The sequence below is a fragment of the Lissotriton helveticus genome, chromosome 10 (assembly GCF_964261635.1).
Source record: "Lissotriton helveticus chromosome 10, aLisHel1.1, whole genome shotgun sequence".
In the NCBI taxonomy this organism is placed as follows: domain Eukaryota; kingdom Metazoa; phylum Chordata; class Amphibia; order Caudata; family Salamandridae; genus Lissotriton; species Lissotriton helveticus.
This window is the reverse complement of record NC_136071.1, coordinates 234,338,716-234,365,081: the sequence shown is the minus strand read 5'-3', so window position 1 is coordinate 234,365,081 and position 26,366 is coordinate 234,338,716. Positions and strand designations below refer to the sequence as shown.

General features: G+C 46.4%; 1 protein-coding gene across 2 annotated transcripts in view; it reads right to left on the bottom strand.

The window, feature by feature from the left end:
* Window positions 1-13,204: 13,204 nt before the first annotated feature.
* ATPAF2 (ATP synthase mitochondrial F1 complex assembly factor 2) overlaps window positions 13,205-26,366 on the bottom strand; it is a 178,461-nt gene continuing 165,299 nt past the window's right edge. For both annotated transcript variants that reach the window (XM_078665194.1, XM_078665193.1), the window contains exon 9: window positions 13,205-14,182. In XM_078665194.1, the coding sequence (XP_078521320.1) occupies window positions 14,045-14,182 (138 nt within the window). In that variant the 3' untranslated portion in view covers window positions 13,205-14,044. The remainder of the gene's footprint in view (window positions 14,183-26,366) is intronic.

The following is a 26,366-nucleotide window of genomic DNA, read 5'->3' as shown; positions in this document are numbered from 1 at the left end:
ATCAGAAAAACGAGGAAAAAAGCATTTGAAGACAGAATCTCCGCTCATCACACAACAGCAAAGAAATCTTCAACATCATCAAGGAGTTCGCCCAACCCAACAGCAAGTACACCGACATCCCTCCCTCACAAGACCTCTGCGTCAAACTCAGCACCTTTATCCACCACAAAATCAAGAGCATCTATGACAACTTCGATGAAGACAATCAACTCACTGAAGCCTCACCAACAATCCCCGACACGCGGAAGCCAGCGATCGACAACTGGACATACCTCACCACCGAAGACACACTGAAGACGATGAAGTCAATCCACTCCAGGGCCCCAACTGACCCCTGCCCCTACCGCGTTTTCAACAGAGCCACCGACACCATCGCACCCATGCTCTGCCACACCATCAACCACTCCCTGGCAACCGCCTCGTTCCCGGATGACTGGAAACACGCTGAGATCAACCCCCTCCTGAAGAAACCCTCGGCGCACCCCACCGACCTCAAAAACTACAGTCCCATCTCCCCGCTCCCCTTCCCAGCGAAAGTCATCGAGAAAACCATCAACAGCCAACTCGCCACATTCATCAAAGAGCACAACAGCCTCGATTCCTCCCAGTACGGCTTCAGAAAAAAACACAGTACGGAAACCGCCCTCCTTGCCGCAACAGATGACATCCGTACCTTACTGGACAAACGAGAAACAGCAGCCCTCATCCTCCTCGAACTCTCAGCGGGGTTCGACACAGTCTCTAACCGCACCCTAATACGCAGACTCCACGATGCAGGGTTCCAAGACAAGGCCCTCGACTGGATCCGCTTCTTCCTCTCCGGCAGAACGCAGCGGGTCAGACTCCCCCCTTTCCTCTCGGACCCTACATCTACCACCTGTGGAGTCCCCCAGTGGTCCTCCCTCAGCCATGCGCTCTTCAACATCTACATGGCTCCGTTTGCCCCCATCGTCAAAACCTACAGACTCAACATTGTATCATACATAGACGACGCCCAACTCATCCTCTCCCTATCCAACGATAGCGCGGAGATACCCCTATGGGGGTTGAATCCTGCGCTATATAAGAAAATAAATAAATAAATAAACGAACCCAAAACCGCCAGACACAACTTTCGAGAAGGCATGGAAGCTGTCCCCAAATGGATGAAAAACAGCTGCCTATAACTAAACACCAACAAAACGGAAGTACTCATCATGGGCCGTGTGAGAAAGTCCCATCTTTCTTGCCTTGGTATGCCCCCACTTTTTTCTGAACTGCTGATGTGCTTTGACTGAGTGTGCCCTGGGTTCCTGCCAACCAGGTACCCAGGGCCTGTGTTCCTTCCCTAAAACTGTGCTGAAACTAAAAACCCAATTGGCATCTCTGGCCACCTGTCGTCCCCTAGTAAATGGTACCCTAGGTGCCCAGGGCATGGTGACCAGAGAAGACCCCTGAGGGCTGCAGCACTTATTGTGCCACCATCAGGGGCCCTGTGCCCTGGCACCCACACACTGGCTTTGCAGGCTGAGTGCCTAAGTACAGACCTAAACCAAGATTCGACATGGCACACATCCCTGTGTGCCATGCCCACAGAACCCACTGCCCTGGCATACTTCAGTCACCCCTCTAGCTGGGTGCCCTATGCCAGAGGTGTGGGCACAGGTGCATGAGCCCTGTGCCCCTACAGTTCCCAGGGCCATTCCTGGGCACTGTAAGTGCAGTGATGCCATTAAGAGTATATGGTGCTGGGAGGTTGTCATTACGAACTCCCCAGCCCCATAATGGCTACACTGAAGACTGACAAGTTTGGTACCAAACTTCTCAGCACATTAAACCCGCACTGATGCCAGTGTGGGATTTAATGTAAAATGCACCAGAGGGCATCTTAGAGATGCCCTCTGAAACCCTAACCTACAATCCACGTCTGTGCGGAGTGGCTGCAGAGGCTGCCACACAGCAGACTTGTTGCTGGACCCCTGGGTGGAGAGCCCCCTGCTCTCCTGGGCCTTAAACAATGCACATCCTGGGCAAGGTGCTAGGTCTCCTCCCCCAGGATGGGCAGGGGGAAGCTTTAAAGGCATGCCGCCTAAGTTAGCTTATCCAGACCATTTGCTGTACCCAGCAACTGGCCCCCACCAGTTCTAACCCCCACTCTGGTGGGAAGACTGGCGGGGGAAAAACTACGTCAGGAAGGGGGGGGTGCCAGCCTGTGCCAACCCCACCCCTCAGGTGAGGGAGGCGAGGTGAAGCACGACCCCGAGCTCCGGCCATCTTGTAGATGGGAAGCCCTGCCCTATCCCAGCTAGGCTCCTGACACTCCCACAGGAGAGGAGCAGGGTAGGGGGTGTACTCACCCCAGGACAGAGACCCATTGGTCCCTGTCTGTTTCCCTACCTGTAACGCCCCTAAATTCAGTATTTAGGGGCTCCCTGAACCTTCCTTCCTCAGATCCCGATACCAACAGAAGAAAGAAGATCAAGAAGAAGACCCGCCGTGCAGCTGCTAACGCCAGGACGACAACAACTGACTTGGGCCCAGCCCTACCTGTCGATCCTGGAACCTGCTCCTGCCTAAATCCCGGCGACTCCTGCGGACAGCAACCTTGGGACACCCGTGGGACCTGCCTGCCTTGACCCTCTTACAGATTGGGACACCCATCAGCAGAGGCTCTGCTGCAACAACCCACCTGGTGCCAACCAGGAAGCTCCGGACCAGCCACTCTGCACCCGCCGAGCCCGGACCGGGCCCAACCGAACCAAGACCACGAGGACGTTCCCCCGGCGACTGGGACCCGAAGTCCAGTGCCCAAAGACCCTCCTCAACGAATCAGCTGACACCTGCAGACTCAGAACCAGGGGCCACCCCAACGGCGACCAGCCGAGGGTAAGCTTTTCCGACACCCAAAGACGCCTACCTTTGGGGTACCTACCTGTGTTCCAAGATCTCAACATACCTCTCGAAGTGCTGGTCGCCCCTGGAGAGTGTCCGTCCATGAGCCTGCAGCCTTTGTTCCTTTCTGACCTTTCCCATTGGATAACATTGAGCGCCCGACGGCTCAAAAGCACCCTGCACCCAGCCACCCGAGTGCCGCTGGCTGTGTCACCTTTGTCCTATCTTACTTCCCTGCTTGCCCTGAGCAAGTGACCAGGAGCCCAGCTCCTACAGCTGCGTGGCTTGCTAGCCAGCAGCCACCAACCGAAGGCCCCCTTTCCCTCATTGGATATCATTGGGCCTACACACCTCTGCACCCGGCTGGCCTTGTGCTGCTGGGGCGGAACCGACTGTAGTTACCTGACCCTGGGGGGCCCCTGAGTCTACCCCGGAACCTTACCTTCACCAGCCAAGTACTCACCTGGAAACCGGTAACTCACTTACCTGCCATTGGATAACATTGTCCCATTTTGACTCGAAAATTTTCTAAGTGCAAAGTTTTGAAAACTGCAAATATTCATATAAAATCAGCCGAAGTCCGAATTCCGAAGTACTCACCTGCAAGCAGGCGAGGATCCAATGCTGTACCTTGCAGCCCAGTACTGAACCGCAAAAGTAATCCTTATCGGGTTTACTAGTAATCTGTATTTTCTCCATAGGAACCCATTGTCTGCTTTTCTATGAAATTTCATCTGTGTCCACTTTTGAAAACTTGAAATATTCCTTAAAAATTGTACGAACTACTGAAACGCAATTACCTACCGGTTTTAAGTTCAGACCCCAGTGCTGGCCCTAGAAGCCCAGTACTGGATTACAAAAGTAACGCGATCATACTTTACCTGCAACCTGAATTTTCTCCCATTAAATAACATTGCCAGATTGTCATTAAGTGTGAACTTTTAAAACCGCTTTATAGTCATGAAAATTCACCACAGTAACTAAAACGTGTTTGCTAACTTGGTTCCGGCTTAGACCCCAGGACTCTATCCAGGATCTTGTCCTGGAACTACTAAAGTAATCTATACTGTAATCACCTGTACTTTTATGGTAACAAGCCATTGAGCTCAATGCTAAAGTGTGTCTAGTCTTCAGTTACCTTCAGTAACTCCTGTACCTATTGTGTTCATCAACTGTATTGCTCCCTTGCAAAGTAATTACATGAGAGTTCTCATATCAAGCAAAGTATATTTTTATGCCTGTTGGCTCTAAAAATAAAACAACTATATCTTTGGATATAAAAACCATTGGCCTGGAGTTCAGTCTTTGAGTGTGTGAAATCCTTTGCTGACTGAGTGTGTACAACAAATGCTTTGCACTGCCCTCTGGTACAGCCTTACTGCTCGACCAAGCTACCACTTTTGAGAGTAAGGTCAGTCCTGATTTTAACCTCTGTTATACCTTTGGGGTTTGTGGACTCTATACACACTGTACTTCATTATTGTCCAGTTTATATATAGAGCCACTTTCTCACAGGCCCAAACCCAGACGCCTGGAACAACACCTGGTGGTCCCCCACCCACCCCCACTGACCACAGACGCAACCTGGGAATCATCCTGGACTCGGAGCTCAAAATGGACCGCCAGCTCAACTCTGTCTCGTCCTTCTGCTTCCACACCCTCTGCCTCCCATGTAAGACCTTCAAATGGATCCCCCTCGAACACAGAAAGACTGTCACTCACGCCCTGGTCACCAGCAGGCTCAACTACGGCAACGCACTCTAGGCCGGAATAAACAAAAACCTCGCCCGCAAACTACAGAACATCCAAAACACCGGCGGAAGACTGGTCCTCAACCTGCCAAGGCACTGCCACATCTCCCAGCACCTGCGCACACTCCTTCCACATCGAAGCCAGAGTCACCTTCAAGATGCTAACCCCTGCTCACAAGGCCCTCCACAACACCGGACCAGCATACCTGAACAGCCAACTCAAATTCCACGCACCCCAAAGGACCCTAGGATTAGCCCAGCTCTCCTACGCTGTTGTCCCCCCCACACCAGAAAGACCAGATCGGGAGGCCGATCCTTCTCCTTACACGCGGCCAAAGCCTGGAACGACATTCCGCTCCACCACCTCAGACAGATAACATCGTTCCCATCTTCGCAAGAAACCTCAAAACCTGGCTCTTCGACAGCCCCCCCCCCCCTCCTTGATGGACTGGAACGTGCAACCCCCCCCCCCTCCCCCCCCCCCCACACACACACACACCTCCCAGCGCCGCCTTGAGACCCTTACGGGTGAGTAGTTGCGCTTAACAAATTTGATTTGATTGATTTGAATGGTAACAAACTATGCTCCAGGGAATGGACAAACACAAGAAAAGTATAGTCAAGCCATTGAATAATAAAGAAGCAAATGAGAGTGACAATAAAATCAACCAATGGTAAGAAACGTGCACTCCCCAACAACTTTAGGTTTTTGGTATGGTCAACAAAATACGTTCACCCACAGTTAAAGCTGGCTTGCAGGCAAAACCTAAAAAGTTGGTAATCATGGTTAACAAATACGCTATTTGTAATAAAAACAACATGGTGCATTTTAATCAGCATGGAAGGGTTAACTGAGGAAAGGACAAGCACAAGTAATGTACAAATATCTTCATTTTTGTTTGGAAGCGCAAGAAAGCTGGAAATTTACATTTCTCTTCTCGATGGAGTTGGTTTTAAATCTCACCAGGGTAGTAAGGGTGGAGAGGGATACAAAGTGAAAAGCTATCCCATGATAGTAAACGATCCTGTTCAATAGTCTGGTAGATCTAAAATGGAGGAACTGATTCTTCACACATCACATGTAAGTAGTTGAACCTCAACATTCATCCACTGAAACCTAATTTAGCAGCAACTTGGGGTGCAAGAATACCTGTATCTGCTGGCGATGGTCCCTCTCTAGTAACTGTCTCAAGTTTGGGAGGAAAGAATTAAAAACATTTAAGTCACAGGAGTATATCAGCTAAAGGTGGGAACAGGCTAGGTAGTTTACAACGAAAGGGAGAAATCTTATATGAGATGGGCAATCACCACTCCTTGTGAGTGGTAGGTCCAGCCACAGCTAACGCCCTTAGCTGAAGAGTAATTACAAACAAGGCTGGGCTGTTCCTAAGAATGGGGAATGTACGAAGCTCAAAAGAGTGCAGGATGTTGTAGGGCCTCGTGGAGTCCTACGATTGGGCATCCATTTTGTTGGATGTAATGCCCTCACACACCCTTTCAGGTGTCATGCTTCATCACCTGGGCTTGCTCCTCGTTGGGTCGGCGGTGCAATACCCAACGGCGACACCTCAAAGAGGGGCTCTTTAGCGGAGATCTTTTATCCAACTGCCGTTTAGGTTAGAGACCTAAACGTAGCATCAACATCTATGGTGGAAAGGCTTCTGACTCACCTAAATGGTAATGTATACAGACAACAACAGTATCCGGCGGGTAATACAGCGGGTTTAGTCATCCAAAATCTGGCTATATGTAGGAGGAAACCTTGGTTAGAGGCTTGCGACTTATGGTGTGTTTCAACAGCTATGATGTCAAACAAAAAAGGGGATGGATGAAGGATGGTGGTGGCTCCATGTCCCAAAGAGACGTCTGTGGTTTGTGGTGCGTTTAAAAAGGTGGGTTTAAAAAGGTGAGCCCGCCCCTTGTGACAAGTTGCCCCTTATGCAGTCAGGTTCCTGCAAATATCGGGGTAGTATAGCCTAAGTGTTGTCCTAGTGTTCAGCTGATTATGTTAGTATATCGAGGTGTATAGTGAGTCCCAAGCCCTAGTGGAACCGTAATGCACACTCTGTGTACTTAGGTTAAAGAATTGAGTGGCGTGATGCTATGTGTCCCATGTTTCAGGTAGACTGATTATCACCGCGGCCCAATGTGACTTCTAGGGTGCGGTGGGAGTTGTGGTGTTGCCAGATAGCGTGTACAGAAGCTGGTGCCTTGGCAGTAAACTGTCCCTGCGCTAGACAGAGTTATGGGATATGGTTAAAATATTGTAACGGGCGGCCCGGGAAAGCACGGGTATCGTATCTCATGTCGTAGGCTATAGTGTAAATAGCGATAACAGAGAAGGGTAGACGTTAGTCGTCTCTGTCAGTTGACCCCGGGTAAGCAGTGTGACTCATCTCCCCGTGACCGCCCGGTGTGAAAGGGTGTTAGCCCCCAGGTGCTCTATAGCAAGGGGATTTGCGCTGCGTGTACATAGGAGTCAGTGGTCTCAAAGGGCGAGAACCGCTGGTCTCAAGCGTGACCTCATAGTCAGTCACCCAACCCGTAGAAGGTGCTTAACCCGGGAGGGTCCCCTATGCCTGATCTAAACTTGGACCTCTACACTTGATCATCCCGTGTTGCCTCGTCCCGCACCTACCCCTCGCCGCCGGATCCGGGTGATAGTTGCTGGTCCGGCGGCTATGCCTTAAGAGGAGGTAACACCGGTCACGTGGTATCGTGACTGAGCGGAAAGGTGTGTCTCCTGTGAGATCGGGGGACCATGGCAGCCATATTGGAATGGGGTGTTAGTCCTACCATCCCATAGTGAAAAACCTCTATTTAAGTAGGTGCCACGTCCCTAAACGCTAGGGTATAGATGGTCATACGTGTAGAGTTGATATTCATGAACACTGGAATGACCCGTGTAGAATATAAATAAACAAGTTCTCTGAGATTCGTGGGTCAATAATCGTGTGCGTTATGCAGAGAGGTGGCATTATTTATATCAAGTTCTGCGCCGAGTCCAGTGTGGAGGCATATATATGTCAGATTAGGGGAAGCACAGATCAATCTAAACAGGGGGTTTAATTAGTAGCGAGTTGCCTGTCATGCCTCCAGGTCACATGACTAAAGGCGTGAGACTGGCGGCCATGACACAGTGGAGCTCCAAAGGGGCAAAATCCCTAAGTGGGGACAGGTGTTCAACATAAGGTCAATACAGAGGTAAACACTAGTTGTCTATATCACATCATTACATGTCACTTCTTGCATATGGGAACAGTTCATTATAGAGCCATGTGGATCCTAAGGCTTACAAGGTACTCCATGGCATTTCCTCGTTAAGGCCTCTGCTGTCAGAAGATAGCCTATGTATCCAACGTTGTTCTTTAAAGAACAAGCTCTGTTTCGATGTTCTGGGATTGGCTTCTAGGACAAGCCATTGTAGTGAGTCAGGTGTGTGTTTCATCTCTAGGTAGTTTTTGCACATCTTCGTATTGTTCTTTCTACATCGGAAGTTGCGCCGGTGTTCGGAAATGCATGTCTTAATTGGGCGGGTCGTCATCCCAATGTAGTACAGGTCACATGGGCAAATTAAGAGGTAAATACAGTTAACAGTATTGCAATTAGTGTGTCCCCTCATCTCCCAAGTAAGGGTATTAGACAAAGTGATTGTCTTATGTGTTTTTGTAAACGGGCAAGCACTACAGCTGCCGCATGGGTAATGCCGCTTGACTGAGGGTAACTGCCACAAGGTGGTTTGTACTCTTGTTGTCTGTTGCTTTTTAGGTCTTGTCTGCACCAGTATGTCCTTGATGTTTTTGGACCTTTTAAAAGCGAACCTAGGTGGTTCAAGTTCTACGGCCCCTGTGTTAAGGATCTGCCAATGTCGTTTCACAATTTTCCTTACTTCGTTGGAGGCTGGTGTGAAAGTTGTGACGCATGTCATGGGTTGGTTATCTACGGGCTCCCTTATTCTGTGTTCAAGCAGGCTCTCCCTGTGGTTATTTTGTGCCCTTTTCCTCACTCTGGTGATTTCTCAGGTAGGGTAACCCCTATCCATTAGGTTCCTGGAGAGAATTGTGGACTCTGTTCTGTAGTTCTTAAGACTGCTACAGTTGCGTCTGACCCTTAAGAACTGCCCAAAAGGTAGATTGACTCTGAGAGCCCCAGGATGATGGCTCGTGAAATGCAGAAGGCTGTTTCGGTCAGTACTCTTCCTGAACATGATTGTACTGAGTCTCCCCCCTTCCCTCTGGATGGTGAGGTCTAAAAATGCAATCTGTGAGGCCAATGCCGTCATGGTGAACTTCAGGTATGGATTCAGTGTATTTAACCAACTGAAGAACTCAGTGTATGACTCTCTACTGCCTGCCCAGAAGACCAGAATGTCATCTATAAAGCGTTTCCACAGTTTTATATTAGTGTGGTAAGGATTCGACAGCGGGGAAATGTGCTTACCCTCAAAATCGGCCATGTACAGACAAGCCACACTAGGGGCAAAGGTGCTGCCCATTGAGGTACCCTGTGTTTGATGGTAGTCCTGGCCCTTGAACTCAAAGTAGTTCTCAGTCAGGGCTTTTTCCGCACATTCCATGATGAATGTTGTGGGTGTGGGTGACTCCCCTGGACCTGTATTAAGTACTTCCTCAATTACGTCGAGGGTAGCCCTCTGGGGGATGTTGGTATAGAGGGCCTCCACATCGAGCGTAATGAGGAAGTCAATTTGGGCACAGTCTTCGAATTCATGCAGTAAGTGTAACATGTCCGTAGTATCCTGGATATAGGAAGGGATATGTTTCACCAGGGGTTGGAGAAAGTGGTCGCAAAATTGCGACAGGGGTTCCAGTACTGAGTCAATCCCAGAGACTATCGGGCGACCAGGGACTGGGGTGGTCTCCTTATGGATCTTCGGGAGAATGGAGAAATAAGGGACCCTTGGGTCTTTCTTGACCAAGAATTCCGCCTCCTTTTTGCTGATCCACCCTTGGCATTCAGCTGACTCTACCATTCCTGAGACAGTGTTTTTGAGATGTTTAGTGGGGTTCTGGGGTATCGGTATGTAGTAGCGTGTATTGCTCAATTGCCTATGACATTCCATGTCATAGTCAATTGTGTTCATTAACACCGTGGCACCCCCCTTGTCCGCCTGTTTTATCGTGATTTTAGAATCATTAGCCAGAGATTCCAGTAACTCGAGTTCTTTCTTAGAGATGTTAGTGTGGTTACTGCGTTCAGTGAGGGATCTGATATCTTTCAATACCGCCTGCTCATAGGAAAGTAATTCATTAGGGACCATCCCGCTGTGTGGTGTGAAGGTTGAGGTTTTGCGGAGGCCCAAGTCCTCACTGGTTTCCTTCGGTTTACCTGCAAAAAAGGCCTTACGCCTGATTTTGCGAAAGAATTGTTGTATTTCAACTGTTTGTTTGAAGCAGTCTATTCTGGGGGTCGGGACAAATCCAAGACCCTTCTGTAAGACCCTTTCTTCGTCTTGGGTGAGTTCGCGTGTAGAGAGGTTCACTACCAAACTCACTTCCTGTTGGTTTGGCTCCTGGTGTCCATTCCCTGTGTCGTGGCGTCCTCCCACTGTAGTCTCTTGTCTGGCCCATTGCCTCTCTTTCTCCCTCGCCCTCTGCCCCAGCTTTTGTCTAAAAAAGGTTGGTTGTTACCTTGTGGGGCGAATTGTGGCGGGTATTGTGGACCAAACTGAGGCATTGTTTGTGCGAACGAGGGATATTGCCAAAAGGGGGTCCCTGGTAAGGTGGGTGTGGGTAGTTATATTGTCCTCGTCTCCCCCCTCTTGCCCCCTCTACGTTGGCGAGGTTGCCAATCTTCCCCGTTTGAGTTGCTGTCGCTATTAGAGCCTCTCCTTGAGGAATTGGCGCTAGAGTCAGAGAGATAGCCTGTACCTGGGGGGATGTAATCCGCTTTCAGGTAAGGATAGACCTTCTCCTTCTCAAAGCGTTGGATGTCCTTCTGAAGTTTAGTGATTTTTTGTTTCATTAGGTATTCCTTGTGTTCAGTCAGTTCCTTGTTTATTTCAGCTAGTTTGGTCTTAAAGCCAGGATTGGGAACAGAGCTCTTGAATGTGCTCTCCAAAGTCTGGATGCGCGCGAGTAGTGTATCTCCTAGGCGTTTGGCTGTGTTCACTATCAAGATCAATAGATCATGAGTGCACTTCCAGGATATTTGCGACCATTCGATTTTGAACTGGCCATCTTCCCCAAAAATTCTAGGGAAGTTCTTGACGATTAAGCCATTAGGTGCTATCTTGGCCTTAAAATATTCTGCCATGAGTGCGCCATGGAGTGAGATTCTCACCCATTCTCTCTTCAAGTCGGCAAGAGTATGCCAGTCACCTGAATTGCTCCCAGTGGAGCTCTCAGTCTCTAGGCCCAGGATGGAGGTGTCCTAAGGATTGCTGTTGCATCATCTTCCCCAAAGCTCAAACCTTGGCCGTCCATGGTGAACTTGTGGGAGTGAAGGAAATAAAAATCAGCCAAAATGTGGATGATAATGGAACCCTCTGAAGGGTAGAGGGTGCCGGGTGGGGGTTAGAACTAATCTTACCCACCTCTAGGTGCTTCCACGGTGGTTAGCCGTGCAATGGATAGTTTATAACGAAAGGGAGAAATCTTATATGAGAAGGGCAATCACCACTCCTTGTGAGTGGTAGGTCCAGCCACGGCTAACACCCTTAGCTGAAGAGTAATTACAAACAAGGCTGGGCTGTTCCTAAGAATGGGGAATGTACGAAGCTCAAAAGAGTGCAGGATGTTGTAGGGCCTCGTGGAGTCCTACGATTGGGCATCCATTTTGTTGGATGTAATGCCCTCAAACACCCTTTCAGGTGTCATGCTTCATCATCTGGGCTTGCTCCTCGTTGGGTCGGCGGTGCAATACCCAATGGGCGACACCTCAAAGAGGGGCTCTTTAGCGGAGATCTTTAATCCAACTGCCGTTTAGATGAAGTGCGGGTGTGGGGCCAGAAGTGCGTAGATGTGCATGTGTGTGTTAAAATAAAGCTAGGAGTACCGGGAATGACTTTATTCTGGAGGTCCCCTGCTTTAGTTAAAAACAAAATCTTACCGGTACTCGCTGGAATATTATGCTTTCAATTTACGAATCACGAATTAGTGTGTGCTGTAGTTGGTCGACATGTTTCTCGCTCTAGTGCAGTGGCTAGCGATTCTTCAGGACCTACAAGTATAACTCAATTATCAACTGTCTACGTCAGTATGATTGGTATCTATTATTCAGAATACATTCAAGTTTAATACGTATGCAGAAAAAATGGTGTTTCCTGCGTGATACCTGTGTTGGGCTGCATCTACCTGGATTGGGAGAAAAGTAGCAAATCACAACAGGTATTGGATAAAAACAATAGGTGGTAATGTACATTCCTAGTGTCATGCTAGAACAGGTGCTGCTAGCATGTGAGTTCAACAATATTGAACATGTCTTCATGCAAAACCTTAGTGAGCAACATGGTGGGTATGCTCCTGTGGGCAACTGTAAAAACTGTAAAAAAACTCTAGGTTAGAGACATAAACGTAGCATCAACATCAATGGTGGAAAGGCTTCTGACTCACCTAAAGGGTAATGTATACAGACAACAACAGTATCCGGCGGGTAATACAGCGGGTTTAGTCATCCAACATCTGGCTAGTTGTAGGAGGAAACCTTGGTTAGAGGCTTGCGACTTATGGTGTGTTTCAACAGCTATGATGCATAAACAAAAAAGGGGATGGATGAAGGATGGTGGTGGCTCCATGTCCCAAAGAGACGTCTGTGGTTCGTGGTGCGTTTAAAAAGGTGGGTTTAAAAAGGTGAGGCCCGCCCCTTGTGACAAGTTGCCTCTTATGCGGTCAGGTTCCTGCAAATATCGGGGTAGTATAGCCTTCGTGTTGTCCTAGTGTTCAGCTGATTATGTTAGTATATCGAGGTGTATAGTGAGTCCCAAGCCGCAGTGGAACCGTAATGCACACTCAGTGTACTTAAGTTAAAGAATTGAGTGGCGTGGTTCTATGTGTCCCACGTTTCAGGTAGACTGATTATCACCGCGGCCCAATGTGACTTCTAGGGTGCGGTGGGCATTGCGGTGTTGCCAGATAGCGTGTACAGAAGCTGGCGCCTTGGCAGTAAAGACCAGGTAGGTAGACCATCTTAACGACTTAACATTACTGACAGATTGCTTTTTTACATGGCAGGGCATAAAATCCTCCCTAGCAACTCACTGAAAGGACAATTGCCAGCTGTTTGTCAAGTAATGCAATCCAACTGCCTTTGACTTTAGTGTATCATTTTTTGCTTGGTGTTATTAAAAATATGTTTTATGCTTTTATAATGGAAGAGGTTCTACTGTACATTACAGTGAATAGAGAAGCAACTAGGAAAGTAAAATCAAGGTCTTCTGAGATGCTTGGGATTGCAGCAAGGACATTCCCGTTCAAAGCTAAACTGATAGAAAATCCTAATCTACAGTCAAGGCCAGTTGGAGGCACTCAGAATTTAATAACCTAAGTTAATACCTTTTAAGTGCCTGAAAATTGGCTAGGAACCTAATGGGAAAAAGTCGGATACTGCATCTGACAAAAGTGATTTAAGAGTTGCACTGCTATATCGTCAGTGATGTTTTTTATTTTGAGCATATGTATGGAGGTAATGCAGGATATATGGAACCGCCCATAAATTGAGTAAGAGGCTTTATCCACCACATTGTAAGAAAAGGTTAGGACAATCAATATGATCAAAGAAATTTTGTTTTTTTCTCTTCTAATTGAGGGGTCATTAACTGAACCAACTTCACCTGTTTTTGCAGAGAATATTCGCTATTAATAAACAGAATATGAGATGCAGAGGGCTTTGTCACTGCTCCTAAATCCATCAGAGAGGAATGTCATAATAAGCTGTCTCTACCTATTCTCAACCCCACTGTGATAGGTTACAACCCAAGGATGCTCTGAAGAGAAAAGCTATACACCAAGTCACTATTCTGATACAATATACTGACACGTCTTACAGCACTCTGCTAAGCAGTAACTACCAAAACAAGCAAATAAAACACAAACAAAAGTAATAGACACGAAAATAAGGGCATGGAGAAGGCAATGGAAATACAGTTTTCGTCATGTAGGATATCACTCGGTTGGTGATAGCGCCCTTATTTAGTAAAACTGGCATCCTGTTGCTGTGAAGGACTTGAGTAGATCTCTCCTCAGTGGTAAAGTCATTCAGTGCTGCTCTGTGCCTGCAAGGATGGTCCTTTATTTAGGTCTGCCTTTGGCACCATCATGGTCTCTTGAACCAGTGTCTGCTGAATTACTAGCAACAGCTGCCTGGACAGCTCAAACAAAATGACAAGTCAGGACTGCGAGGGCCACAAGTCACCACTGTGAAGACAGATTAGATTTTTGGCACTGAGTCTCTTTAGGTACTCTGCGTCAGTTCTGAAGAAGCTTGTGCCTTATGTTGGAGGATTCGGAACAAAAGTGTACAAAGAGAGTCCCAGCTGCCGCTCGGGCACGCAACTCCTGGAGTTCATAGTCATGGGCCCACTCCACGTTACCCCAGTGCTGGATCTGAAGAGAAATAATACACACCCAGTCAATAAACTGATACTCTTCATAGGTCTCTGCTACTTTGAGACTACTAAAACAATCATATCAAACACAAACAAAAGTAATAGAACAAAAATACAGCAAGAAATCAAGTCAGGGTCAACATACACCACCTTCTTAAATTAGCAAGACCCTCTGCAACTTAGCCAAGAGTGTAGTCTGGAAGGGAGTTGGTGTGACAGAACTGCATGTTTGTCTCCTCTGGTTGGTACAATCAGTACATTGCTTGACTCTGTGTAGTCTTCTGAGGGGAATTTCAAACCCCTGTTTTCCAGTCCGTAAACCAAGAAACAGTACATCCCAACAATGCTCCACCAAATAAACTTAAATGTACATTTTTTAAAGCGAGAACCTACTAATGGTGTTGCTCCTGTGTCTGCGCTTTAATTGTTTCGAGGCAAAGCGAGTCAAAGAAAATTCTAAGAAATTTACAGATATGGTGAAGTGGTGTATACAGCATCAAAATCAGGCATTCTGGTCCCAAAGCCTGCACCTCAACTACGACAACACCCCGCCTCCCTTCTTGAATATTGCAGTTTATTGTATGAGTTAAGTGACAAACACAACTGAAAACGTGCAGAGATTTACAGTTAAAGCAAGGCCAGACACTACACCTTTATAAAACGAAGAAGCTTGTGAAAAGCACTGAACGTTAAGATCCATAGGACAGACAGCATGGGAAGCAGATTTTCTTTATTTAGTGTATTCTGTAGCGCGAACAAGACCCTGGGTAGGGTATTAGAGCACTTTACAATACAAAGCAAAGCAAGTATAAAAAACATTTTATTAAGGTTCGGCAGAGAGTAAAACGATAATAGAGATGATTTGTTTGGTGAAGTAGGAACAAGTTCAAGTATGAGCAAATCATAAACGAGGGTGTCATCACGGGAGGTATAGAAAAAAGCTTGTAGTGGTAGATTGGTTCAAAGCAGGCAGGAATGAAATTGAATGAAGAGTTTTCTGACGGAGTCGTAGAGGGGCACGGTAGAGAGTTAACTGGTGTGATTGATAGGGCCCAGGATGGTGAGGATTGTGAAGGGGTTAAGGGAGATATTTCCTCATCAGATGTGCAGTTGTCACCATTCTGTGCATCCATCCTCAACAACACTGCAGGAATTTGCTCTAGCAAGTAGTATCTACCACAGGTACACAGAACAAGGGCAGACCACATGTTTATTTCACACAGGCTAAGTGACATGCACCTGTCATTAGTACTATTATCCTAGTTGTTGATGATATAGAAGGACAACATGCTGCTTACTTGTGCAGCAGAACTCAGTTACCATACAGAAATACAAACAAGCACTGGTAAAGCCAATAGGTCTCAGATGATTGTGCTCACGCAAGTAGTCGGGACATTAGCGCAAAACAGAAAGGATGAAGCCAATAGGAGTAGACAGAGGGGGCTACTGTTGTAAAGGAGTCTGTACTCAGTTCAATGCAAGCACTAGAGCAAAAGTGGAAGGATTCACCCAAACAGCCAATTGCATTAGGTGACATATGAATACTCTGCTGAACTTAGATTTGAGTGACAGAGTCTCAAGCCAATGGCTGGGAAAATCTGGTTGAAAAACATCAATGGTCGAAAAGAGTGGACCCAATGACCACTCTTTGTATATTGTTGGCAATAGCTATGTTTGACAGCTGTAAATTCAAAATCAAAACCTAAAAACGATATTGGGACTCAAAACATATCGAGTTTCAGCAAACAGCATCAAAAAAGAATAGTTGCAGCACATAAGCTGTAAGCAAAGTTAACAGGGAAAGTGCACTTGTGATTTCAGAGGTGCTCTTAATTTTCAAGGATTCAAAGAGTGGCAGCATGAAAAGAGCACCAGCACTATGGTCAGCTCATTTCCCCAGTGATTCCAGTTACTAGAAGCCACACCTGCTGTCCCACTTCATCTCAGCAGTAGGGACTCTCACTTGCCGCTGTAGATCACAAACCTTTAACACTACTTTTTCTTTGCTGGGCCATTATTACCGACACTAAGTTCAAAACAGGTAGAGATTGATACCTTTCCCCTTCGTACTTCCCAAACGCAGGAGTAATCTTGTCAAGCACATTCACTGACAAACTACAAGTGCTGGGAGTACTAAAATTGTATTTACCTTTGTTCCTCCAAGTTGGTTTTTAGGTCTCGCTAGAGTCAGTGCATGCGCTGCTCTTGCGAGAAATTTAGCAGGTGGCTTAAAAGTGCTACCCAGGCCGGCCACCAGCTTGCTATTACGCCCATAAGCGCGCGCGACGTGCACAGCACTTTTTCCCGTTGCGCGCAACTCGCGTCACCACTCGCGTTTTCATATTAACGGACACATATCATAAACTTTGTAGTTTAATATTGGCTGCCTAGAGTCTTTACTTACAGTATATTTTCCCTGCCCTGAGAGTTAGCACTAGCAGGGGGGTCCTGATTTTTCACATTGGTTAAAACTGTTGGAATCTCAATGTCTGTAATGTTTGTTTCTAAAACAAAAAGTCTAAACTGCTTTTAGTTTACACTGTTGTTACCTTAGGAGGAACTCCAAATTCTAAGCCATATAACCCTATTCCCCTCCCATGTTACTGCACATTCACTCCCTGCATCCCCCAAAATAATTGTATTTTATTTATGTTTCCTCCATATCCCCTGGGCCTTTAATTCACACAGCCTTACTGTAACTTTCCATACACCTTAGTATGACCTACTCAATTATTTCTGTGTTCTCTAAAGCCAGTGTGACCAGGCACCACTGTTTCATACCCATATCAGAAATTTCTTTGTGGCCAGAGTGCTGCACTGAACACAGATTGGATACGTAGCTGGTACTGAATGGTGTCATGGTCTCTAATTTCCCCATCCCTCCTTCCTTCCCTCTCCCTCTCTCACTTCCATATATGCCCATTAAGACAGATGTATACATTTAACATTTGGTTTCATGCAGAGCCTAGCACAAGGAACTGGCTCATGCAAGAGGAATGCATTGCCACTCACCCTTACCATAGCTGAATTTTCTAAAGTGTACAGCACATGGCAAACAGAATAATGCATGATGGTTTCTAGAACTTATTATAAACCCCAGACTTTAATGACATTTTCAAAGTTTGCAGGCTTTTACTGGATAACTCCAATTTATTAATATAATATCATATATATGAAATTTACTTTTTAACCAAAGCTAATCACCTGGAGGTTCAATTTCAGTGCAGCCCCTTACAGAATGTGGCATGATATCCATGCTGCCGTAAAAGTCCCTTTGACTGCTGGGCAGTTCAAGCCTTTGCTGCAGCTTCGAGACGGAATCCATTTTTCCTTCGGGTCACTAGGCCATCAAGAATATGACCATTTTAAGGAGTAGACGAAAGAGCTGATTTAAGAATCCAATGTGCTAGAGTTGAAATGGATTTTTTTCTTTTGAGAGAAGAGGGATCACCTTCGTTTACATTGTCTATACCAGCATTAAAAACATACAGCCTGCGTTTAGAAGCCGACATCTTTCCAGCTAGTTAGTTGCCAAAACCCCGGTCTTGTGTGCCAGGGCCATTACGATCCCTACCCCCTGTCGAGGACAAAAGCTTAGGAATTGATACAATGGGGATACTTTACGCATATAATTCACTAAAAATCTTGGGCCACAGTGTCAGTTCCTACAGAGGCAATTCATTGCTGATACGCAGGTTGAGGTGGACTGAACATCATACATGCAAGTGCCTTGTCAAAATCGGAGTGCACCGGACAAAACAATCTGATATGTCATGTATATTCCTTGTGGTGTTGATTGATCACATTTTGTAAGTGGCTGGTTTGACGCAGACATTTTGTAAAGCATTATTGGCGTTCATTATTTTTGAAATGCAATAAACAGACTAAAAAAATATAATAATAATTCACTCAAAATCGTCATTGGCTGCCATATATTTTTTGGACGTGAGGCATGAGCCTATGTCACTAGTGGTGTTGCAGCATATTAGATCACAAATCCAGACTATCACCGTTGGGATGTGTGTTCCTCCCCAGAGTAACGAAACCTGCCTTTTGGCAATAAGCAAGGCGTTGGCAGTGAATCGTCTCACCCTCGCATGTAGCGGCTTAACATAGCCCAATAAGGCTGTCAGCGGTTTAGGTTGAAATGTGTGATCGATCACCAGGGATAAGTGGCGGAAGGCCTTCCCCCAATACTCCAATATAGGTGTACAGTTCTGGACCAGGTGCGAGAAGTCCACCTGCTCCATGGCACATCTTGAAGAAGTGGGTGCTCTGGTTGGATCTATCTTGGCTAGTAGGTATGGTGTTTAGTATGCTCTATGTAAATATTTAAAATGTAGCAATTTATGCCGATGATTATTTGAGACGTAACACTTCTGCTCACAACAATATAACCAAGTCAGGTCTGGTAGGGAGAATCAAAGATCTCCTTACCAGGCCACAAGTGCTTTTTCCCAAACCTGGGATGCAGTGTTAAGGCTAAATGATAAAGTTGTGAAACAAGATGCGCACCGTCTGTCGCTGTAATAATGAGCATGAGAAGTCTGCTGGTTCCTGTGGGGTAGATGGGGGTCCCCGGTTGATGGCACTACATACTCTGTGTAGTATGAATTTGTCCATACAGGATGCATCTGTTTGTTATTATGTCAGCCACTGTACGCCATTTTGTATCTCTACAAAGATCACCTATTGTCTGTATCCCATCCCAAACCAATGTCCACTTAGTTAGCGTTTCTTTCCTTGGGGATAGCCAGGGGTTATCTTGCAACAGTATGTGCGGGAAGTATAGACAGTCTGCCTGTAGATATATTTGTAATTTGGTCCAAGCCCAGAACATGGTTTCCAAGGTTTGTATCTTAGCTGGGTTCTGGGGTAGCCCCTGGGGTATAATAGCGGAGAGCGTGTATGGGCGTGCCTGCGTGCATTCCGGTTTCAAATACTGCAAGCGGACATCTGGATGATACCAAAACTATTTAAAGTGTATTTTGGCTATCAAATAATACAAGTAGCAGTCTGGGACCCCGAAAACCCTGCGCTGATATGCCATAGTTAGCATGTTCCATCCAATACAGTGTTGATTGCCGGCCCATACAAGTCGAATAAGTAGTCTGCGCAGTGTTTCCAAAAATGTTGTTGTAAGGGCGATAGGGATATTAAGATACAGATCTAAGAATAGCAGGAGGACCACCATTTTAATGATGGGGATCCTGCCTGCTATTGAGAGTGGAAGCTTAATCCACTGTTCAACCAGTGTTGTAAGCTTATCTATCGCCGGTCCGTAGTTAAGGTGAATCACATCAGGGGCACTTCGGCGTAGGAAAATGCCCAGATATTGGGAGGATCAATGCACCAACACAGCAGGAAGTCTATGGTGAATTGAGTGGTAGCCGGCGTAAGGGGCAAGACCGAAAAAGACTCCAAAGCGTACCACCCGCTGGAGCAGAGGGGGAAGGTTATATGCCGGTTCTCTGACAAATAGCATTACATCATCCGCATAGAAGGAGGCAAGTAGGGCCCACGGTGAAACCGCAGTACACCCTGTAGGTGCCACTCCTGGAAGTGTCATGCAAGGGGGTTCCATAGCGATAATACATTGTAGGAGCGATAACGGACAACCCTACTGGGTGCCCCGTGTGAGTCTGAATTTTGCAGTTAGCTCACCATTTACTTGCAGCCGTGCTACTGAGCCAGGCATTCACTGAACTCCGACTAATCCGTCAGTTTCCTGGCACCGTTGGAACAGGTTTATATACCGCGACACGCATAGCACCCCACCGTGGGCTGCCCTCTCCAGGACTACTCACTTCCTGGTACCCCTTCCTGCCGGCCATATACTAGTGCCCGGGTACTTAGAGGCTAACAACGTTAAGGCATTATTCTAATGTCCTGATGATGGTCCCTATAACTAATAGGGGGACCAAAACGCCGTCGACCTTTGTAACACCTTATACAAAACGTGATTGCTATGTGATGTAATGGTGTTTACTTGATTTTTCTGTATAACTGCAATTATTACACAGAAAACGTTTGTGTGCCTTAAAGCCTTCTTTGTTTGTAAACCTACCTTCTGTATTAAGACCTGTTAGTGTTGGGCACAGGCTTGTGTACCACACAGGTGATTAGTTGAAGGTATTCTCTCTGAATTGAATTGTGTATTTAGTAAACTTGAAGACCTCTGTCCGGCTGGACATGTCACTCGGAATATAGAACGGATTTTGTCTATATGTATTGTTTCTTGTATTAATGAATGCGTGGGACCGTTGTTGTTTGAAAAAGTTAGTTCCCCAAGGTCCCTTGCTGACTCAATTGGGGTCCCTTGTTGTTATAAATATAACTGAGCCAGTGTAAAGCAGACAAATTAGGTTGGAGAAGCCAGTTGGGATCCCAAGCTTCCATAATGTGGCATGCATGAAGGATCACTCTAATGAATCAAATGTCTTTTCAGCGCAAAATTGCAGCAGCAGGAAATGTGGGCTCTAGCGGATTAAGAACTACTAACACTGCGCAGAGATTCACTGAAGTGAACCGATTAGGGGCAAATACCGCTTGGAATGGGCAACCTATCTTGTCCACCAATAAAGTTAAATGGGTGGCAAGAACACGGGCTGTAATCGTGGTCTAATAGCGATAAAGGTAAGACGCGCAGCCATGAGATGGCTTGCTGGGTTTGAGTAGGAGTGTAATTATTGCCTCTCACATGGTGGTGGGGGGGTGTTACCCCGAAACCGGTCCCAGGATGCTTGTTTCCAGTTCAGGGAAGACCTGGCTTGGCAGTTTGGGCTGGACTGTTCCCATAAGGCACTGGGTCAAGACTCATTTGCATAGAGCTGGGTCTGAACTGAGGTGGTGAAGTGAGCTAAAGAACGATGATGGATTCAACCCAGATCGGTGAGTGTCTGAAACGTTTCAGCGCTCCGTCCATCATCTCCTTGTGTTTGCTTTGTTGGCCCTAATATGGCAAGGTATGCCCAGACGTGGGTCCCTTGCTCACTTTGCCAGTGGATTCAAGCTAGCCTTGCTGAAATGCAAAAAAAGCCATATTTGTAAATGCGGGGGTTCACTAGATTCAAGCTAGCCTGGCTGATGAGGGGTGTTACCCCAAAACAGGTCCCAGGATGCTTGTTTCCTGTTAAAGGAAGACCTGGCTTGGCAGTTTTGGCTGGACTGTACCCTTGAGGCACAGGCTCAAGACTGATTTGCATATAGCTGGGTCTGAACTGAGGTGGTGAATTGAGCTAAAGAACTATGATGGATTCAACTCAGATCTGTGACTGGGGTGAGTGTCTGAAAAGTTTCAGTGCTCCGTCCATCATCCCCTTGTGTTTGCTTAATAAAACTTGTAACCATATACTTTCTGAACAAACAACCCAAATACACCTCCCACATCAGATGCATTTAAAAAAGCATCGGGTAAATCCCTCCATATTTCCCGGTAAGAAATTTCAAATCAGAACTGTAGGAAAAGTCCTAGGGGGGAGGCACCACTCTTGGGAGTCCACCTATAAGAAACCAATTGTTTTAAAGTGATTAGGAACAGCCATATAAATGTAGTATGTACAGGATACCTTCCTCCCTACCACCCCTTGATAATTGGTCTTTAGTCTCCGGGTGGCCAATACTTTCCAGCGCGTCTGGTCACATCAGCCATTCTAGGTAATTGTGATAAGTCCAGTAAGAATGTATGGGCCAGTGTGTTCTAACAGGGACCGCATCGCCTCCTCACTACTCGCTCCGGATTTGTTCTTGACATGATGTGGTTTCCAGAATTTAGCCACTTCCTCCAGTAGTCAAATATCTGCATCTTGCCATTAACTTGAATACGTAGTTACGCCGGATAGAGCATGGCATAGCGCATATTCTTCTTCTGTAATGTACGCTTAGTGTCCCGAAATTAATGGCGCGCCTCCTGCACCATTGGTGTAAAGTCTGGGAAGAAAGCCACATCTGAGCCTTGATGTGTGAATGTCCCACATTCACGAGCAAGCCGAAGTGCCGTATCGCGGTCATGGTAATTAAGTAGTTTAGCTATGATTAGTCTTTGAGATGTGCCAGGTGCTGGGCGCGGCCTGAATGATCTGTGAACCCTTTCCACCGCAAAAGTTGAGGAGAAAGCTTACCAGTCGAATAGATCTACTAGGACTTGCTCAACATAGCTGGCCATGGGGCCAGTGTTTGTGGACTCCAGCAATGACTATTGTATTGCGGCCTGACCTTGTCTCCAAGTCTTCGGCCTTGGAGGCAACCATTTTGAGCAGCCGTTTGGCTCTCTCCAGCCTCTTACTGGTCATGGGCTGCAGATCTTCCAAGCCAGACACTCACTGCTCCACTTCATCTATGCGGGTTTCCTGCTGCTCTATCCAGGCGTGCATGTCTTCCAGGCGGGTTGTGTGTCCAGCCGTGTATCTACTGATTTGAAACTGGCCCGCAACTCTGCCATGTTTGCCAAAGTGCCATCCAGTGGAGGGGCCTCTGCCTTCTGCGGACCCTTCGCTTCTTCACGCCTGGGGGTCTTTGGGGCGTTGAAGGATAGCTGGCATTCTTTGGGATCAGTGCGGCTCATCACCAAGTAGGGCAGTGAGTAGCAGCACCAGGTGTAAAGACAGCCCGACGCGTCATAGCGTCCTTAGAAACGCTAGAGGTCAGAAATTCGGTCCCCACATTAGGGGGTTGCGTAAATCCACTTAGCAGGAACGGCACGTGGTTTTTACTGTGGTAGCTGTAAGCACTGGATTACATCCATCTGCATTCCTGGGCTAGTTTTCCATGTAGGCAGTGGGGTAGCACAGCTGTCTCCTCAGCGTCTCCTACAGACTATGCGCCTTTAGATGTTCCCGCACCCCAACCTCTATATGATGGGGAGGGGCGGGGGGGCAGTCATGCCCACTTCAAGTCTTCTATACGGGACAGCAATAAGGTCTGCGCAATGCGTCTCGATTCTGCATTCTTGGTAGTGGGGAGATCGCAACGCAGATCATTGATGTGAGCCTCCCAGCACTTCGTTGTGGTATGTAACCGTGAAAGCGGCACCATGGCCTCGTCTAGGGCCCACAGCCTCCAGGCATCACAGAGCCATCGTCCCGTATCACTGCAGCTCTGCTCATCCGAAGCCCTGCCCTCAGGCTCACCCGAGACCCCTGTCGTCCCCGGGCTTCCGAGGGCTGCGTCAGGACTCGAGCAGAGCGGGTCCTAGCGGGGCCTCCTCTGGGCTAATAAAGCATGCAATGAAGAGACATTACAGGCCAATCAACTGAAAGCATTCGGAAGAAACGCGAAACCTTCTGGATCTACCATCTTGACAGTGTTAAACGAGGCCTTAATGAGGAGATACTTTGGTACGTCACAAAATAGATGTCATTCTTCTATACATAGCAAATATCTGTAATTCGAACTTGCTTACGCTATTTTGGCTTTCTTGAGCTATGTTAACATGATTGATAGCCTGATCTCTCCGGAATTACTGTCATGCTTCCTTGATTCATCTGTTCAATAGTCTTTCTGGACACTGGTTATCATACCAGTATGTCCAAAAAATTCCCTCCCATTGGAGTCTGTATTTAACTCACAAGTCCCGGAAGATATAGCCATTTATAAACATTGACAACCTGAGACTCTTCTTTTATCAATTCATGGTCGCTATGGTTATTCAAAAGCAGTCATTGGATGAGTATGATAATTGTATATTATTTTGTTTCTGTAAGGATCATTGTCATTGGATTTATTTGCTGTACTTTAGATCGTATCTGTTGATATTTTCACGATGACATGGACATGAACTATAGTCCCTCATTTATTTTTAGCTTTCCTTCACGCTCGAGATCACGTCGGACAACTAGGTAGTATCGCGTGAAGACAGTGCCTCCGTCCAGGGTTTAAAAGTTCGATACTCAACCGATAGTGCCGTTTGTAATGATGACACTAGGCAGAGGAGAGCGGTTATCTGCATGACGGACGACTCTTTGGTAAGCAGCACCCTAGCGGGGCATAAGACCGAATGGAGAGAACCACACTTTCCAACCCTATTTATATACGCTGCTGAATCGTTTAGTGCGAGTCTTGTTCGTGACCTTACTACCCTTTGTGATACGTATCTTGTTCTTACGTTCTAGATTCCCGACGGGCGTAGCAGGCGATTTCTGTCCCTACCAAACTAACACTAGGCAGAGGAGAGTGGTTATCTGTACGACGGACAATTTTTTGGTAAGCAGCACCCAAGCAGGGCATAAGACCGGATAGAGAGAACCTCACCTTCCAACCGTATCTATACACGCTGCTGAAACGTTCAGTGCGAGTCTCGTTCGTGACCTTATGGCCCTCTGTGATATGTATCTTGTTCTTACGTTTCAGATTCCCGACGGGCGCAGCGGGCGATTTCTGTCCCTACCAAGCTATCTCATTTTGAAGCATTATCTCGAATCTGGAATAAAAGAACGAAAGCTGTTGTTTGGCCAAAAGGTGTGTTTTTCATCACACACTATCAGGATACACATGACAGTAAGACGCTCTCGAGAAAGCTATATCATCCTAAATACTGGCATATTTTTGTTTTAGCTGTACTAACTTGTGGAAGACCAGACATACACTTTCATAAAGAATCTAATCAACGCTAAGATTTGACCCCCGCTGCCTTTATATTCGGTAAGAACAGGCTCCAAACAGAAGGGCGGGTACTGTATGCTTGCATTTATGTGACCAAACGATTATTTAGAGTGGGGCATCTCCATTTGTTTCTTAGGTGTCTCAAATAGGATTTTTTACGACAAATCAATTAAGTTGGTGGTCTTACACGGAAATATGATTCACGGATTACGAACATCAAATTGTTTTTAACCGTAAGTAGGTTGATGTCCCTTTATATCATGGTATGTTTCATGCCCCTGGGTGGAAAATCAATGAAATGGATATCCGTTTCTTTTTTTTTTTTAAATAGGTACTGTAGGAGTGTCCATAGACAGGTGGCACTATTGCAAACACTGCTTTTTTGACTAGAAGAATATTAGGTACCCTTATGATAAATTGTCATATTTTTCATGTATGTGTCACAACTCTGTCTTATGCACTTTTTCTGAAGTTTGTGGTCATGTGTAGAGCTACTATGTTAATCTTAGCAATGTTTCTTTCAACATGTAGACTTAGTCTCTTTCTCTCAACTCAATGAGAGAAGATATGGTGACAGAATATGTTTTTTATATATATATTGTAGGTCCCCTGACATCTTGGATTAGATTGTACGAAAGAGGTCCTGAGGAAGGTGGCCCTGAGCCGCCGAAACGCGCGTCGACCTGGTGCGGGGTCTCATGCTGGTTTTGAGACCTTCAAGTTGGCGTGAAGATTCTGCCAACTAAGACTCAGTTCTTCCTTTTTCCCTTGATGGTGTGGTTTGAATGTAGTATGGGTGTGAATGTGGTAGTATTTTGAGACTGTGTGTATGTGTTCAGGTGGTACTTTTTTGAAGTACTTTGCATTATTTCTCTATATATATTTATCATCTTTTGTATTTGTTATGTATTTTGAAAATGTTTATAAAAAATGAATGTGTGATGAAATGTTTTTTTACAAATTAAAGAATAATGAACAACATAAAATAATGAACAAATTGAAAATAAAAAAAATGATATAATAAAATATGACTGACTTATATCTGTCACCAAGGTCAGATTGACAGTAGGATGTATACCAGTACTTGAAAATTAGGGCCAGTGTTGGAACAACCTTTTCGTAGTAATGTCTTTTCTCTTCCCCTCTGTTCCTTGGCCACAATTAACCTTTTGAGGGGGTCCCATCATATCTGCTATGAAGAGACATTGCTGCCACTTGCAGTCGTAAGCCGGGGGTGATGGAGTGGAAGCCGGCTGTTGATACCTCGCAGCCTTTCCGGAGCTTCAGAGTCAGACAGCCACCTTTGTCATTGGCTCGCCCCCCCCATCCCCCCCGTAAAGTGCTCTTAAATCACATGCTTGGACCCTCTCTCAAAGTGCTCTCTAAATGGGACTGTGCCTCGAGATATAAACAGAGGATCTGGCTGGGGTCATGTGTATTGCCTTTTATGTTTTCAATGTTCTTAGTCTGTGATCACATTCTGTGGCGGCTCCTCTGCAATGGCAGAAGAGCATCGCCCCACTGCCTGGCTCAGAGCCAGCAAATAAAAAATAAAACGATGTTCTAGCATTGTTTTATTTTTA